The sequence below is a fragment of the Cucurbita moschata genome, unplaced genomic scaffold (assembly GCF_002738365.1).
Source record: "Cucurbita moschata cultivar Rifu unplaced genomic scaffold, Cmos_1.0 Cmo_Scf00024, whole genome shotgun sequence".
Lineage (NCBI taxonomy): Eukaryota > Viridiplantae > Streptophyta > Magnoliopsida > Cucurbitales > Cucurbitaceae > Cucurbita > Cucurbita moschata.
Genome location: NW_019268540.1, coordinates 1,637,260 through 1,654,203, shown reverse-complemented (window position 1 = coordinate 1,654,203; position 16,944 = coordinate 1,637,260). Strand labels below are relative to the sequence as shown.

The 16,944-nt window shown below is 35.8% G+C and overlaps 3 protein-coding genes across 11 annotated transcripts in view; 2 read left to right on the top strand and 1 right to left on the bottom strand.

The window, feature by feature from the left end:
* LOC111460810 (myosin-16) overlaps positions 1-7,207 on the bottom strand; it is a 26,245-nt gene extending 19,038 nt beyond the window's left edge. For 5 of the 7 annotated variants that reach the window (XM_023104115.1, XM_023104116.1, XM_023104118.1 and 2 more), the window contains exons 1-13: positions 6,879-7,207; positions 6,220-6,348; positions 3,757-3,900; positions 3,514-3,659; positions 3,281-3,437; positions 2,171-2,229; positions 1,768-1,927; positions 1,532-1,681; positions 1,302-1,438; positions 1,069-1,215; positions 858-959; positions 503-560; positions 286-387 (exon numbers count right to left, since the gene is read on the bottom strand). In XM_023104115.1, coding sequence (XP_022959883.1) covers positions 286-387; positions 503-560; positions 858-959; positions 1,069-1,215; positions 1,302-1,438; positions 1,532-1,681; positions 1,768-1,927; positions 2,171-2,229; positions 3,281-3,437; positions 3,514-3,659; positions 3,757-3,900; positions 6,220-6,348; positions 6,879-6,881 — 1,494 coding nt within the window. In that variant the 5' untranslated portion in view covers positions 6,882-7,207. Of the gene's footprint in view, positions 1-285; positions 388-502; positions 561-857; positions 960-1,068; positions 1,216-1,301; positions 1,439-1,531; positions 1,682-1,767; positions 1,928-2,170; positions 2,230-2,606; positions 2,762-3,280; positions 3,438-3,513; positions 3,660-3,756; positions 3,901-6,219; positions 6,349-6,878 lie in introns of those variants that run through there. The other 2 variants (XM_023104117.1, XM_023104119.1) reach the window with 2 other exon arrangements.
* A 1,155-nt stretch (positions 7,208-8,362) lies between these two features.
* Positions 8,363-11,833, top strand: LOC111460909. Its single transcript, XM_023104274.1, has 5 exons — positions 8,363-8,720; positions 8,886-9,040; positions 9,169-9,199; positions 10,146-10,248; positions 11,336-11,833. The coding sequence occupies exons 1-5, from the start codon at positions 8,415-8,417 to the stop codon at positions 11,440-11,442; spliced, it is 702 nt and encodes a 233-aa protein (XP_022960042.1). The 5' UTR covers positions 8,363-8,414; the 3' UTR covers positions 11,443-11,833.
* Positions 11,834-12,746: 913 nt separating this feature from the next.
* LOC111460908 (pentatricopeptide repeat-containing protein At1g51965, mitochondrial) lies at positions 12,747-15,764 on the top strand. Of its 3 annotated transcripts, none has more exons than XR_002713491.1 (4): positions 12,747-13,596; positions 13,699-14,900; positions 15,257-15,461; positions 15,536-15,764. XR_002713491.1 is itself a non-coding variant. In XM_023104273.1 (3 exons), the coding sequence occupies exons 1-3, from the start codon at positions 12,820-12,822 to the stop codon at positions 15,261-15,263; spliced, it is 1,986 nt and encodes a 661-aa protein (XP_022960041.1). In that variant the 5' UTR covers positions 12,747-12,819; the 3' UTR covers positions 15,264-15,764. The 3 variants fall into 3 exon arrangements, 1 of the variants encoding a protein (XP_022960041.1); XR_002713490.1 differs by having other exon boundaries at positions 15,257-15,476; XM_023104273.1 differs by having other exon boundaries at positions 15,257-15,764.
* The last annotated feature ends 1,180 nt before the right edge of the window (positions 15,765-16,944 follow it).

Sequence of the window (16,944 nt, the reverse complement as noted above, 5' to 3'; positions counted from 1 at the left end):
TTTTTTTTTTTTTTTTTTTTTTTTTTTTTTTTTTTTTTTTTTTCCCTGTCTTGAAGACATATTCTTGCCAACTCTTATCAACTTGTTCAACCACATTATCCCCTAGAATAAGTCTGTCCTAACCTAACCTTCAAGTGATACCCTTCCGTAATGTATATCAAGATAGAAAATAAGGTGAGACGTGAGAAGTACTTTCTGTATTCCTTTAGAAGAGGTGAAAGCAATTACATAAGTTTTTGAGTGGCCTTTAAAATCCAGTAGCAAAGTTATGAAGAAAAATTGAACCTTCTCAATGAGGTCAAGGACATCTTGATTATCAACAAATTCTATGTAGCTCCAATCAATTTCCTCTCTTACATATTCTTCTTGCTCCATCTTGAACACGTGCTGGATAACATCATAATATCAATATTTGACATGGAAACATTAAAAAAAAAAAAAAATTAAAAATGAAGAAGGTAACGTTCAAAGACAAAGTTTTCATATGAGACTGACCTCATACCTGGTTGAAATGTTGCTGCAGCTTTTCATTTGTGTAATTGATGCAGAATTGCTCAAAACTAAAGAGAGTGAAGGGTAGTCACAGTCAACATACACTTACCAATTAATAACTAGACCCAAATCAACAACTGCTCTAATTTTAAGAGATTTTCATGATTGCTCAATTAGTAAAAAGCTAGCTAACAGATTAAATGAACCAATTTCCAGAAAATCGATTTGCATGCGTTAGTGAGCATGGGTGTCCCATTCGACTTGTTACAAACATCGCCTGAGTCATTATATGTGTATGTGTGTGTGCGTATTCTTTAAGAAATGCAAACTTCCATAAAAAGCCAGTGAGTTAAGAGAGGGATCACCTATTATTTTTAAAGCTCTCAAAACCGTAAATATCCAGTACACCGATCAGATATTCAGAGCCAGGATCTTGCCCGATGGAAACATTGATTTTACCTACCAACCTGGATAAGTTGAAAACAACGGACTAATAATTCCTGTTGATGGAGTAATTAAAAAACATCAAACTACAACAGAATTCACACGTGATAATGCTAGGATAACCAATATTACCAGTCAAACAAACGAGAATATATTGTCTTGGCTAATCCATCCCTGCTGACTGTTGCACCAAGCGGATCAAGACTTTTCTTGATAACGTCCTCTGGTGTAATCATCATGCGCTTGCAAAGAGCATCTTCTAATGCTTGGGGATCGCACCTGAAATATTTATAAGATCAGAAAGTACAAATAATATAGGTTATTAAGAGAAATACAAAGTGATAAAAGCAAAGCTCCAGTCACACATGAGAAGCTCTGCTGTCATGTCAAGGTGAAATTTTGATTCTTCATCTTTTACAAATGATGAATCGGACTCTTCTCCTTTTGCAAAGTCAATATTACCAAGATGAAGAATTGCAGCCACAACTCTGAAAATTGCATCCTGAAAGAAAGTGTGAGGAAAGGTGAAGACAAGGCATTTAGCAGTAGGTTGACACATAGCCAAAGAATAGTTGCATCTCGAGTAAGATATCACCTGCTCCTGTTCACATATTCCAACAATATCCATGGCTCTCTTTGTAGCAAGATAATCGTGAGCATCATTCACACCAGTCAGTTCATAACAATTTGATTGGTTTAGATAGTGAAATGATTTTGGATTTCCCAGCTTATATTTCTCTCTCTCCTGAAAAAGAAAAAAAAAAGTCCGCTGATGAACACTAGGTGACAAGAAGAAAATGTTTCAAAGAAAAGGAAAAAAAGGATACCCACCTGAGGTGGAGCTGCACAGAGAAGATAAAAGCAATGATAGTTGCGCTCAGGGTCTGATATTTGGCAAACCCGTGATCTCTCAAGAAGATATGTTCGGATGGCAGCTCCTGATATTCTTCCATTCTTGTCAAATTGGATCTCAACAAATTTCCCAAAACGGCTGTGCTAATGTATACAATGAATGATCAATAGGCAATTCATGCAACAAGGTATTGAAATTTCACAGTTCAACAGGAGAAGAAAAGGTTCATACGAATAAATGAAGGGTCTAATATCAGCAGAAAACATGCTTGAGGAAATGGTAGCACGGCATCCAGAAAAAGTTAGTTTATGTAATTGCCAATTCAATTATGTTTAGAAAACCCTATGTTGCAAAAGCTAAAGTATAAGGATAAGTTTTTACCTTGAATTGTTGTTTCTTACTGTTTTTGCATTGCCGAAAGCTTCAAGAACTGGATTTGACTGCATCATGTTCAAAAACACATGTTTAAACAGGATTCAGGAGGTTGAGAGAAATACAACCAAACTTGAGATGATGTCACCAGATAACAAGGGGAACCATGAGGAAAAGCAAGGTGATTTAAGTTTCAACATTTCATGACATTTTTAAGACTGAAGTTAAACATGACTTCAAACAGATTATACATCAACCAAAAGAGGCAAAAGCAGATGCTGATTGAATATAATGATTCATAAGGAAATACAAACTGATAACAAATAAAGTTCAAATCGCAAGCCTCTTGAGAAGAAATGAAAATATTGTAAGAAAACCCTCTTCATGAAAAAGGAAAAGAGGCATCTGAAACCATTGTCTTCCATGAACTTATTCAATCGGTTACCATTAGATTCTTGTTGCCCCAATAGAAAATTTCAGGGATGCGCTCTGCATTTTCTTTAATGGAGATCTACCTACATCCAAAGTTGGTTCGTACTCTACACTCGTCAATTATATAATGATAAAATAATGTGAGAATTTGAATTGTTCTCTAATGTTCTCAAACACAAAGTCTAGTTCTTATCAGGACAAAAAACTGTTCCCCAATGTTGTACATATAGTAATTCTGAAAATTTCTTTCACAGGTAAACAATATTTGATGCTCATATTTACATAAGGTCTATAATACACGTGGATCGCTAAAAAAGATAATTGAGTAAATAAAATTAGGCATATACCAATATCAAAACAAATTTTTGACGTGCATTCCTCATTCTTTATATCTCAAAGATTCCATATCAACTACATGGCCATAAGTGTCCTCTAAATGTCTTCACAAATTTTAGTAGGAGCCAATATCAATCATGCATTCTACATATATACCAAAGAGATCCACCTCTAATCTTGTTAATTCTCCATGAAGAATAGAAATAGAAATCTGCAGGAACCAAACAATGCATAATTGGTAACCCAATGCACCCTAGAGATACCACAAGTGTTGGAATAATATTATACAAGATACATGTTGATTATGTTGTGTACAGTGGTTAGATATACTACAGTCAGTAGCCAACATACTTCTAAAACTTGTTGTTCAACAGTCCGTCCTTCAGATGCAGCATGGCCGCCCAAAAATGCAAGGTAACACATAAGCATTTTGGTGGTTTCAGTTTTGCCAGCCCCACTTTCACCACTTACTAGAATAGAGTTGCTTTTCCCATAATTTATCATAGCCCTGCCACAGGTTTATGATAGTCTATGTCATTGCATGAGAAAGAAAAAAATTAGGATGAAAACAAAAAGAAGCTCGCCTATATGCAACATCAGCAATTGCAAAAACATGAGGCTTCAGCTCCCCAATTGGTGCTCCCTTGTACTGCTCCATCACACAGGCATCATACAGTTTTTCAATACTTTGGAATGGATTGATGGCAATAAGAATATTTCCAGTATAAGTCTGTATCACGTCAGAGAGTTATATTTGGATCTCTACTGGAGTGTAATGAATCTTGTTTCTTTCACCAGGTGAATCACAAAAAACATAATAATCTTACATAGATTTCATTTATTCCATATCTGGTAGCCAAATTATGCAGCAACCCTGGCTCATTCAAATATGACATTCTAGTCATATCATCAATTCCAGTAGCAGGAGCTTCTGCATCCCTTAGATATAGATTTGACAGTTTTACAACCACCTGCCAACATAAACTTGAGTAATATTTTGCCAAACATATGCAAAACAAATTGAGTTGTTTTTAAGAAATTAAGCAAGATGGGGCACAAAGACTTCAAGAACCCTAAAATGTGAGGCAAGGAATAGGTCTGGGTGATGTGAGTCACACCATGTACATTGATTCCATAATTAAACCAATGGTTAACAAATGTATAACTTATATCAGGAGATTATGATTATATTCAAACCTATAAAGGTAGATGTTGTCTTAACAGAAGGGAAAGTGAAGAATCAAAATGACACATGGCTGTCAACTTGGACCATAATATCTGTGGAAAAGGAGTTTTTTTTTTTTCTTTTCTTTTCTTTTTTGAAAAGAAGAAGATAATATTGATAATATAAATAAAAGAGATACAAAGCAATACAGGTTTCAGTCTCCAAATAGTAGACCAAAGAAAAATAGAGAAAGGAAAATAAAGTAAAAGCTAACAAAAATACAAAAAGCCAATAAAAGGTACAATAAACCCAAAAGAACTATAAGAACGCTTCCTAGTTGTTGCAAATAGCTTGGAAAGAGTAACCCGAAAAAGACTTCGATAAAGAACACCAATGAGATAGTGAAAAATGAGTTACAAGGAGAAAAAGAAAACAGAAAAGTTCTGTTCACGTTACTTTGAAGTGACAAAAGTACTTCAATAGGTGAGATACTGATGGGCAATTCTCAAGGCTATTATAATTAGTCCAGCCCAACAGCTCAGGTATCTCCTGAAATAACAACTTTGGCATTTGGTAATCAAACGATATATATAGTTTAAGTTGAAGTGGATGGAAATCAAATCCAATGTCTAAAGAGACACTCTTTTTTTGTTTTCAAGGAACTCAACAATTCTCCTTTCAAATGCAATGTTTAATTTCCAAGGAACTCAATAATTCTCTTCTTTCTTTTCTTTTAAAATATTACATCAAGGATTCAGACATTCGTCCTTTTAGAGGAAGTACAAATGTCTTTGTGCCCATTTCTTTGAGAACTGCACTTAAGGTTCTCTTTCAGAAGCAATATTCTCTTTTTAGTTTACTGCATTACCATCTGCTTTTGAGGGGAAAATTTCAGTGGGGGAAATTCCCTTCTTGCACTCTTTCTCTTGATCATATACACAATCACCAGTTCTACCGATTGCTCTTTTAGCAACCCCTTCAAGCTTCGCGACCTTTTCCAACTTCAACTTAATAAGAAACCTCAATGATATGATAGAGGGGTCAATGCACGTGACTCGTATAACCCAGATAATTTAGGGAGTGTCCATCAAACTAAAGAGTTTGACAGCTCGATATTTTACTAGCAAATCTACTTTTGAAATGAACATGGATTCCTCATTTTCCACTGTTACAGTGTGAGCCTCTGTTCTTTAAGATATTTGAAATTTTGAAATCTACGATTCCTAATAGTTTCCCGTACTTGCTGTGGTATATCTTGGAAAGATCAATTCCAAGAACCAGATCAAAAGAAATTTTTTCTTAAAGATCACCAACCTCAATGATGTGCTGTTTAAGAAAAAGGTGACCGAGGTTTTAAACATTTGATGCTTATTTCTCTTTTCCTCTTTTATGAAAAGAGACTAATGCTCAAAATGATACAAACCCCTTAAAGAGGTGAAAAAAATAAGAACATGACAACAATTACAAATGAACAATAAAAGCATGTCAAATTATTAGAAATACCATGGAATGAGAAATCACTAAAAGACTTGGAAAGAGAACGCCACGAAGAGGCTTTTAAACCCGTTAAATCTAATCAGTCTGTCCAAGGAAGAAAATCTATCTTTTCCTCTTTTATGAAAATTCAGCTTATCATACAAAGAGAAATAATAGAAAAGGGGCATATGTAGACTCGATACTCAACGGTCAATCGTTCCCATACAACAGAAGAATCATGAAGCATCCGAAATTTCATGGAGAGAAAGGCGAAACAACCCAGTTCAATATATATATATATATATATATATATATATATATATATATATATATTATATATTGATGAAACAACCAGCCAAAACAACACTTATGTCACGTTTCAGTCATGTTGGAAGAGATAATGGTGCCTTTCATGTCCTTCAACACCTTGAAACATTGTAAGATTGTAATAGAATTCACTTCTTGGCTTCTTTGTGGAGTTCAGTCACCAAAAAATCTGAATGTATTTCCTCGTTTTCTAAATTTTTCACAACTGAGGTTCAAGTATAGTTTTTGTACCCTTATCTCGTTTCTCTTTGTGCAGACCTCTTGGTAACTCAATTTCGTATACAACTCTTGTTTGATTTATTATTAAAAAAAAATAGATTACCTGTCTTCCATCACTAGTTTGAATCTCAGCATCTTCCCCGGTGATGTTCAATACGACCCCATCAATCCAAACGGACTCTAAATCTCCCACCCATATATGGGAACCAACAACGATATTGGCCGACTGGTCCTGCAGGAAATTATCGATAATCTCAATATGCATTCACATTCACGACCATATATTCGATAAATAAAGCTTTTAATATCCAACAAATTGCTTTTCAGTCTAACATTACAGTTCAAAATATATCTACATGTTTTTGCAGTGCTCTACAGCTCAAGAAGGATGTGAACATCTCGAGGTTTATTCGTCATAAAATTGAATCGATCTCTTAATATGTGAATTATCAACAGAGTTACCAATAACCATAACATAATCTCATAAAATTATCATTCTCAATCAATACCAGGGGTACAGCATCGTACAAAAACGGAATACGAAATAAGAAGTTCTGCTCTCATATTACTTCTTTCTTTCTTATCAATAGACCGTCAAATCAATGATTTCCTATCAGATAAGGGTTTAACAATTCTAATAAACTATGCGAACGCAGACATAACACAGCATTGGAAAATCTCCCGTCAATTTCATGAAACTGCCAAAATATTCGCAACGTGGAATTGCTCAAAACTTGAAAATCGAATCGTTAATCTACATACCATTCTAACTTCCGATAGAAATGATCAAAACGTGGCTATGTGAACGTAACCATTTGATTGTGTCTACAATGAGAGGATCAAAAGTTGTCCCGCAGAAGTTTGAAGTGCTCGGAAAAAAAAAACAAAAAACTGAAGCGTAAAGCCAGAACTTTGATTTTCTCTTGTGTCCGTGTTTGAGCTTTGTCCTCGTGTTGCGTGGTTTGTGGCGGTGGTAATCTTGAATACTCCAGTTCCGCCATTTTTGGGCGGAGTTGTTGTGGCTATTTTTGCTCTAACGTCTCAGTTCAGAGACCGAGGAGAGAGAGTGATCAAACCCGCGAACGCATGAAAAAAAAAATTATTATATTTAATAAGCTGACCCTTCCCTCGAAAAATATATATATACATTACACAGACAAAAACAAACTTCTAAGTTATATATACATAGATATATTGTATGTGTATGTATGTATATATAGATATACTATATATGTGTATGTGTATATACACATACATTGCATATATATATATATATAAGTCGGGCCGAATCTTTCATAGTCTCTTCCTGTTATCTCCTACTCGTTTTCGGGTTGAGTTCAATGTCTAAGCACCCTTCTCCTCTCCTCCTTATCCGTGTGTATATGTGTGTGTATGTATGTGTGTATATATATATATGTATGTATATATATATGTGTACAATTTATAAGTATGCATGTATATATATATGTGTGTATGTATATATATATATATACAATTTATAAGTATGCAAGTATATATATATGTGTATGGGTGTGTATGTATATATATATACATATATATAAAAGTCAAGTTGGCTGGTGTGGCTTGATTTTGATAATATTAGAAAGTCTTCGATAATCTTTCTAGGCAGATAGGGTGACTCCTCTTTGTGTGTATATATATATATATGTGTGTATATATGTACGTACAATTTATAAATATGCATGTATGTATGTATATATATGTATATTGTGTATGTGTGTATGCATGTATATATATGGATGTATGCATGCATGCTATATGTATGTATATACATACATACACATGTATTATGTATATGTGTATATATATACATTTATATATATATACTTAGAAAATATAAATTTGATGATGAAATTACGTAATAATTTCAAATATCATACTAATTTAAATTTTAAATTCGATTGTTAAATAAAAATTAGTTTTGAAAAGTAAGAAATAAATTTAAATTAATTTCTATATAAATATTCTAAATTTGTATCATGTCTAGACCATAGTTCGACTCTACTTTACAATTTTTTTAATATTTTTTATAATAAATAAATTATAAAAATATTTTAAACTTTGTCCTTTGTTTTAATTTCATATTAAAAAAAATTGCAACATTAATTTTCCATATAAAACTTTGAAAATGTTAAATGAAAAGTTTTAATAATTTTATTTATTTATTTTTCCGTTTTTTTTAAAATTATTTTTATTAGAGAAGCACATTTTCCCTTCATATTGTAGGTTACTCCAGGCAAAAACCCATAGAGCTGCCAAAAGCCCCATTCCAAGCTTATGCTCTCGTTTACTCGCAGATTCCGGACTCTGTCCTCGTCTCTATGCTCCAAATCTCATCAATTTCGATCGGTCCGAACGGACGCCGGACCGCCCAAGCGGCGGTCAAAGCCCACCGCATTCGCCGGAAAGAAGCTCGACGAGAAGTCCGAATGGTGGGCCGTTGACGGCGAAATGCACGAAATCGGCGACAATGTGCCCCTTCGCGAGCGCTTCGTTATACCCCGAGAGAATATCCCCAATCGGCGTCGAAAGCAGCTCAGGGATCAGTTCATGCGTCGGACTCGACTCGTTCTCAAGGAATCTGTTAGTCCGTTTTTATTTTAATCTTCTATGCGTTTGATTGGAGGGTTTTTATTTACAATCCCCTTTGTAATTGTTGTTCAGAGTTATGAGTTTAATAGCTTTTTCTTGAAAAGAGTATGAAGAAGAAACTCGATTCTTATTACTATTTGAATTTGGTGTTTGAAGGAGCACGAGCCTTGGTGCAAAAAGTACATGGAGCTTTATCAGGAGCTAAGGGAGAACTGGGAGCGGCTGTACTGGGATGAGGGTTACTCTAAAAAACATGCCCAGGAACATACAAATTATGAGTCTGCTGAAGACGAGGATTTTTCCCCTTATAGGTTGGAGTTTTTTTCACTTTTAATTTCATATATATATATATATATATATATTTGTTTGGTATAGCTATTGAAGTGTTCTTCAATTCAAGTTTTGTTCTATCCATTTACTGTTTTTGCCTGCGTTTCAGGAATAGGCAATTCACTGCTGATCGAAGTAAGGTAAATATAAAATTTTCTTTGTTAGTTTTTGATTCAACACAATTTAATTCCATTGCTTGTTATTTAACTCCTTTTGAAGATGAATTAAGTCTCTGTAAAAGTTGATTTCCTATTTTAAAGTTATGATTCTTTGACATGCTGATATCAAAGTGAAGTGAATAGAATAATTGTGTCTATTCTCTCGTTATCTCAATGGGTTCAAAGGGTGTCTCTTAAATAGAAGAAAACTCCAATACAAACAAAGGAAAAACCATTATACACATAATTACAGTTTAAATTACCGCTAATAAATGTAATTAAGGAAAATATCAAAGCCTAAACCCTCCCTTCCCTCAAGCTGGTTTGAAGATATCTTCCATTGTCAGCTTGTCAATGAACTTGTCAAATCGTAACTTTCGAAGCCCCTTAGTTATGATACTCAAGAATCAAGATTCTCCTCTATAAAGTGTTTATCAACTTCAATATATTGTCCTATCACAGAGAACTAGATTGTGAGCGGTGGAGATGGTCGTCCTGTTGTCACAATCAATACGCCATCATCTAGACAAACTTTGAAACTTTGACACTTTTTGTAATACAAACACATAGATTGGACTTTGTTCCTTATTTCAGCCAGCCTTCGTTGAAATCTATCGTGAGATCGTTCCAAGTGGTTGTGGCTAGATTAGAGTTGCAGTAAACTGACCGCTGGCATAACCATATACTTGTTTTATTAACTTAAAAGTTGTTTCGTGATCTTGTAGTACTGGGAAATGGCTGTGAGGTATCCCCCTTTCTTATTAGCTTGATTTAACAAAGAGTGTCATCAGCTTGGTTTAACAATCAAATTTCAATTCAGCAATTTTGTCATTCCCAAATCCTTGATTCAAAACACTATGAATGACTTTTGTGTTTTCACATTTAATTACTTTAAATTTTACTTGAAGGAAAGGGGTTTTACTTGCAGGAACAGGATTTTAGGAGGAACATGCAAGGTGGTAACTGGGAGAAGGTCAGCCAAATTAGAGATAAGTTTGAATACGACAGGGAGAAAAGAATGAGAGAGAGAGGTTAGTTTAATGAATAAATTGCTTGATTCATTTTATTTTTATTATTATTATTATTATTTTTCCTATCTGCAATCCGTTGATCTTCTGGCTCTTGATTTAACCATCCACACCAAGATATTCATTAGTTCTATAGAGTGGATGTTTGATGGAATTGTTCCTCAGATGCAATCTTGCTTTTTGTAACGGTACAAGCCCACCGCTAGTAGATATTGTCCTCTTTGGGCTTTCTCTTTCGGGCTTCCCTTCAAGGTTTTTAAACGCGTCTGTTAGGGAGAGATTTCCACACCCTTATAAAAAATGCTTCGTTCTCCTCCCTACTGAGGTGGGATCTTACAATCCACCCCCCTTCCGGGCCCAGCATTCTTGCTGGCACACCGCCTCGTGTCCACCCCCCTTCAAAGCTCAGCCTCCTTGCTAGCATACCGCCCGGTATCTGGTTCTGATACCATTTGTAATGGCCCAAGCCCATCGCTAGCAGATATTGTCCTCTTTGAGTTTTGCCTTTCGGGCTTCCCCTCAAGGTTTTTAAAACGCGTCTGCTAAGGAAAGGTTTCTACATTCTTATAAAGAATGGTTCGTTCTCCTCCCCAACCGATGTGGAATCTTATACTTTCTTATAGCTTGAACAAACTAGTTGTACTTTTTAATGATGATTGAATGAGAGTAATAAAATGTAACGACCCAAATCCACCGCTAGCAGATATTTTGTCCTCTTTGGGCTTTCCCTTTCGGGCTTCCCCTCGAGGCTTTAAAACGCGTCTGCAAGGGGAAGGTTTCCACACCCTTATAAATGGTGGTTTATAAATGGTGGCATAAAATCTGAGCTTAAATGTGCCTATGTGCCTAGACTATGTAGGTCAATTTTGCTCAATTTCAGAATGATTTCAATTCTGGACAATTCTTCTTTTACTTTTCTGGTTTGGATTTACTGGAGAGAGGTGTCCAAGCTCCACTAATTACCTGGGGGACAGTTGTTTTGGCACCTTTGAATATGCTATTTAGTTTTGGCCCCTTCTCCTTGGGCTTATGAATGTTCAATTGCAGTTGAAGTGCAAACACTGACAAATAGCTTAATTTCTACTTTCAGCATTTGCACCCATGCATGGCACACCAGCTTCTGTCTCACAGGATTCCCGAAGGCAACGAACGGATGCGCAGCCGCAAAGATACTTTTCCGAGAGCGACAGCGACTGACAAATAGACCAAAATTTATCTGCATCTATGTAAAGAAGAGGCCAGGAATGTTCTAACAAGTTCATCTGCAGTTGATAGTGTAGGTTGTCTTCTTCATCTCAAGCTGAAAACATCCCGAGTCATTTTGGTTGTTTCAATAGATTCAACTCGAGGTCTGCGGTTGGTTTCGATTGAACTGAACTTTTGTTACCTCTAGATTCAGATGATGTTAATGACTGAAAGATCTTGGAGATGGATAGGCTTTTTTGGCCTCCTTTCTAAGTCTCTGAAATAAGACTATAGACCAATTAAGGGAGCTTGGTGATGGATATATATATATATAATACACAGCTTTGGATCTTAGGCTTTTGTTACAATTGTATTCAATTTTGAGCTTCTTATTACTCTTGAATTCTACATGGACTGCTTGATGGGAGTTTTTTTGTTTGGTCCAATTACATGCAGGAATTGAGTGAGAAAAGAAGGCCCTCTAAGTTGTTTTACTAAGGTATTCTACTAATTTGCCCGAAAAATAATGATAAGGTCATTTAAAACTCCTTCTCTCACTTCTCTCACTTCACACCGTGGAATGTACCGTTCTTATTAGAGAGAGGCGATTTCACATCTTAACTCGAAATGGCAAATGGTTGGGGAGAGGAAAGGTTCCTTTTTGTAGGGTACCCCAGGAACAGGTTTAGTGGAGACGAGGTGAAACCTGTAGCTCAGAGGATTAGAACACGTGGCTATGAACCACGATGTTGGAGGTTCAAATCCCTCCTTGCCGACAACCGGCTAAAAAATGAAGCATTTTTCCTTATGGGGGTGTCAAGGTGAACATAGTTTAACGGTAAGTGACGTGCACTATTAACTTCAAACTTGAAGGTTATGATGTTATTTAAAGATCAAAACTATTATTTTTTTTATACATTTGGATTTTACGATATGATTGCCAATATTCTATTTACCCGTAAGTGTTGGTTTAGATGACATATATTGTTACACGGATATAAAATTTAAATATTTAGATGGAATTAAACAAAATAGAAATCAGAATTAAACAATTAAATATAACATCGTATTTAATTTTAATATAATATATTTATTAATGGATCATTTAGTTAAAGAAAAATATATTAATTAGCAAAGCCTTTTCATCCGTGGATAATTAATTAATACGCATGACCTATGTGGTAAAAACATGTGAGTTTTTATTTTTATTTATTTATTTATTTGAGTTCACAAATATTAGTTTATATTTTTCAATTTTCTATATTTATACTTTTTATAATAAAATTAATTAAGAATAAGAATAATAATAATATCAACAAAAAATACATTGCTAGAAAGGTGTGGCAAAGTTCGCTGTTCGAGCCAACCAGCGCCACAAACACGGCGGCGATGAAGGTGCTCCGCCTCTACTATTACAGTCTCCTCAAACCCTCCGCCACCGCCGCCTCACATCGTCATTTCGCCACCAAATACACCGCCAAAATCACTTCTTCTTCGCCCACCGGACGCTCCGTTTACGTCGAAGTCACTCCGCCAGCTCCTCTTCCCATCGACCCCCGCGGCTACTCTCTTCCTCGTCGAGATCTCATCTGCCGAGCCATTCAGATACTCCTCGATCGCAAACCCCATTCCTCTTCATCCACAGTTGATGATCGCTTCTCCGATTTATCCTCCTACTTTCAATCTCTCTCCGTCTCTCTAACACCTGCCGAAGCCTCTGAAATTCTCAGAGCCCTAAACCCCGATCTCGCTCTGCAATTCTTCCAGCTTTGCCCTTCCCTTTGCCCTAAGTTTCGACACGATGTCTTCACTTACAGCCGCATCCTTCTCATACTCTCCCATTCGTCTTCCCCGAAACGGTTCGATCAAGTTCGCGAGATTCTGTCGCAGATGGAAAGAGACCAAATACGTGGTACGATTTCTACCGTTAATATCTTGATTGGAATTTTTGGTCGCAAAGAGGACTTGGAATTATGTTTAGGTTTGATCAAGAAATGGGACTTGAGGCTCAATGCTTACACCTATCGGTGTCTGCTTCAAGCTCATGTAAGGTCCCATGATTCAGATGGGGCTTTCAATGTGTATATGGAAATGCGGAATCGAGGGTTTAAGTTGGATATCTTTGCCTACAACATGCTGCTGGATGCTCTGGCTAAGGATGAACAGGTTTGTTTTCATAATGCTGAAACCATTTTCAATGCTTGATTCTGTATGAAATAGTTGTTCATTTGTTTCTTCTATTCCAATTTCTTTGTTGTATTCTAACAGCTTGATCGAGCTTACAAAGTTTTTAAGGATATGAAATTGAAGCACTGTAATCCTGATGTGTATACATATACTATTATGATTAGAATGACTGGAAAAAGGGGTAGAACTGAAGAATCGTTGGCATTCTTTGAAGAAATGCTAAAAAATGGCTTTACTCCAAATTTGATTGTATATAATACAATGATTGAGGCACTTTCTAAGAGTAGAATGGTTGACAAGGCAATTCTTCTCTTTTCCAATATGATCAAGAACAATTGTAGGCCTAATGAGTTTACCTACAGTGTGATTTTGAATGTTTTGGTTGCTGAAGGACAGTGTGGTAGATTGGATGAAGTTCTGGAAATGTCCAATAAATTTATGAACAAATCGATATATGCATATCTCGTTAGGACTCTAAGCAAACTAGGCCATGCGAATGAAGCTCATCGTCTTTTTTGCAACATGTGGAGCTTTCATGATAGAGGAGATAGAGATGCTTATATTTCCATGTTGGAGAGCTTATGCAGTGCGGGTAAAACTGTAGAAGCTATCGATCTGCTCGGTAAGGTTCACGAGAAGGGAATTAGTTCCGATACTATGATGTATAACATGGTGTTATCTACTTTGGGGAAGTTAAAGCAAGTAAGTCATCTTCATGATCTTTATGAGAAGATGAAACAAGATGGGCCATTGCCCGATGTATTCACGTATAATATTCTTATATCGAGCTTTGGACGTGTTGGTAAAGTTGAGGAGGCTGTGCAAGTTTTTGAAGAACTTGAGAATAGTAGTTGTAAACCAGATATTATATCCTACAATTCTTTGATCAATTGCCTTGGGAAAAATGGGGATGTTGATGAAGCACACATGAGGTTTCTAGAGATGCGAGAGAAGGGACTGACTCCCGATGTTGTAACGTACAGCACGCTCATTGAATGTTTTGGGAAAACAGATAAAGTCGAGATGGCTCGCAGCTTGTTCGATAAAATGATAGCTCAAGGATGCTGTCCAAATATCGTAACGTACAACATACTACTTGACTGTCTTGAAAGAACAGGGAGAACTGCTGAAGCAGTTGATCTGTATGCAGAGCTTAAACAGCGGGGACTAACACCAGATTCGATTACATACGCTGTTCTTGACAGATTACAAAGTGGCTCGACTAAGAAATTTAGAGTCCGGAGGCAAAATCCGATCACCGGTTGGGTCGTTAGTCCTTTAAGGTAATTTTGCAAAACTTTTTGAAGGAAGAGAAGAAGTCTTATCTGTTCATCTGATATGCATCTCTCTTATGTCTTTTTTTACCATATTCTTACGACATGGTTGCCTGAGAAAACAATATTAGAGGTCTAGAGAAAAACCATCCTGTTTTCTGATTCTTGGGTAAAGGAAAACAGCCAAAGTTTATATCTTCAGATTTAACGATCGCCCTGCGGATATTCTACATTCCGAGCTCCTGTCACCCAGCGCAGTAATAGTACGGACTTAACACTCCCAAATCTGGAAATGCTAACCCCAGCGTATATGCACTGGATCGAGTTGTTTTTTCTATTGGTTTAATCCGTTGTAGTTTTTTCAGAGCTTGAAGTGGTCTGGCGATGAAAATATTGATGTTCATACGTTAAGCAGTGCGAAGAAGGATGAACGTCGTCGCCATGGCATGCATAATGTAAATGAAGCCTGACTCGACGAATCCTCCTGCTGCTGAACTTGAAATCCTGAGACAATAATATCTGGTCACAGAAATTTTGTAACAAGGAATCTAAAGGGGGCCGTTTCAACAGGTGGGAATTCTTCAAGTGAGTTCCTTTGAGTTTCTTCCAAGAAGTTCATGTTTTATTTGCCAAATTTATGATAGGTCATCAGTCTTGGCTACCATCGCCGATGGCAGCTAAAGGATCCTCTAGCATAGTCAACACTGCTCACTCAACCCGTGTTCGAGAGTTTCATCAAACCCTATTATCGATATGTACAACACATTCTTCAGTCATTATGGGTTAGTTTGAATCAACTTTCAAATGTTCGTATTTGTTTGAAAAAACAATATTATTTTTAATAAGATTCATAAGGTTTGAGTTCGAGTTCTACGTTGGTATGTGTTAAGAGGGGAGATCGACATGGTAGTTTACGTAGTAGATTTTGAGTTTTATGTTGGTAATGGCCACCAATCGAGAGTGTATGTGTTAATGTAACGAGTCGACTTGTAGGAATAGTTTTCACTCCTAGATGCAATTCAAGAAAAGTAGGTAACTGTGTGTTACGTGGATGTCGAGTACTAAAAAATAAATAAGAAAAAAGGGAAAATAAAAAGTGAAAAGCTTGGAGTATAATAGTGACATAACATAGGTGGTATACAAAGGAATATTCAAAGAAACACACCCAAATAGCCAAAAGATAATCCAAATTATAACCAAAGAGGGCTTCAAGGCATCATTTTCTTCTTTTTTTTCCCCTTTTCTTTTGCAAAATTGCAAAAAGCTCCCTCGACTTGTATGAATTGTTACCATCACACCCGGTTGAACAACAATCATTAGTCAACTTACGCTATACCAACATAGCTCAATGATCAAGACGTCTTTATCTCTGTTATAGGATTATACGTCCATAACTCGTTAACCGTTAATTTATTAGTTTAAGAGTACAATTGCAAAATTTTCTTAGTTTAGAAGTTTTTTTTTCAAGGATTCCCATCTAACTATAAAAAAAAAGATCGGGTTTAAAATCTTCTTACTCAACTTCTTACTCCAACTCTAATGAGATCAAAGAACGCTAATTGATACATTATATGTCGAAGAACAACATTACATAGTCTAAATGTTTTAATCATTTAGAACATATATAACAGCAAAAAAATGTCGAAGAACGGAGCATTTCTTATTGAACTTCACCTCGTATATTTCTGGATGAGTTATAGAAATCGTTAAGATTTTGATTAGTATCATAGAATCATAAGCTTCATTTGAAATTACCATTTTTTTTACCAAAGAAAAGTAAAAACCATTGGTAAAAAGGTTGGAGCAAAATGAAAAATTATTGAAATTTTGAAAGAACAAAATGATAATGATTCTTGTTTTTTTTTCTTTTTTTTTTTTACATTGGGTGGATTTTGATTTTATTTTTACAGCTTTACGTTTGTTTTTTACCTTAAAATTCTGAGCGGACAAAAGGGGAGAATATACTTACTGTGTGTAAGAAACCTAAAAGGAATAAGAGAAAGTGACAAATGAATAAAAGGAAAGAGACAAAGTGAATTTGGAATTCACTTGG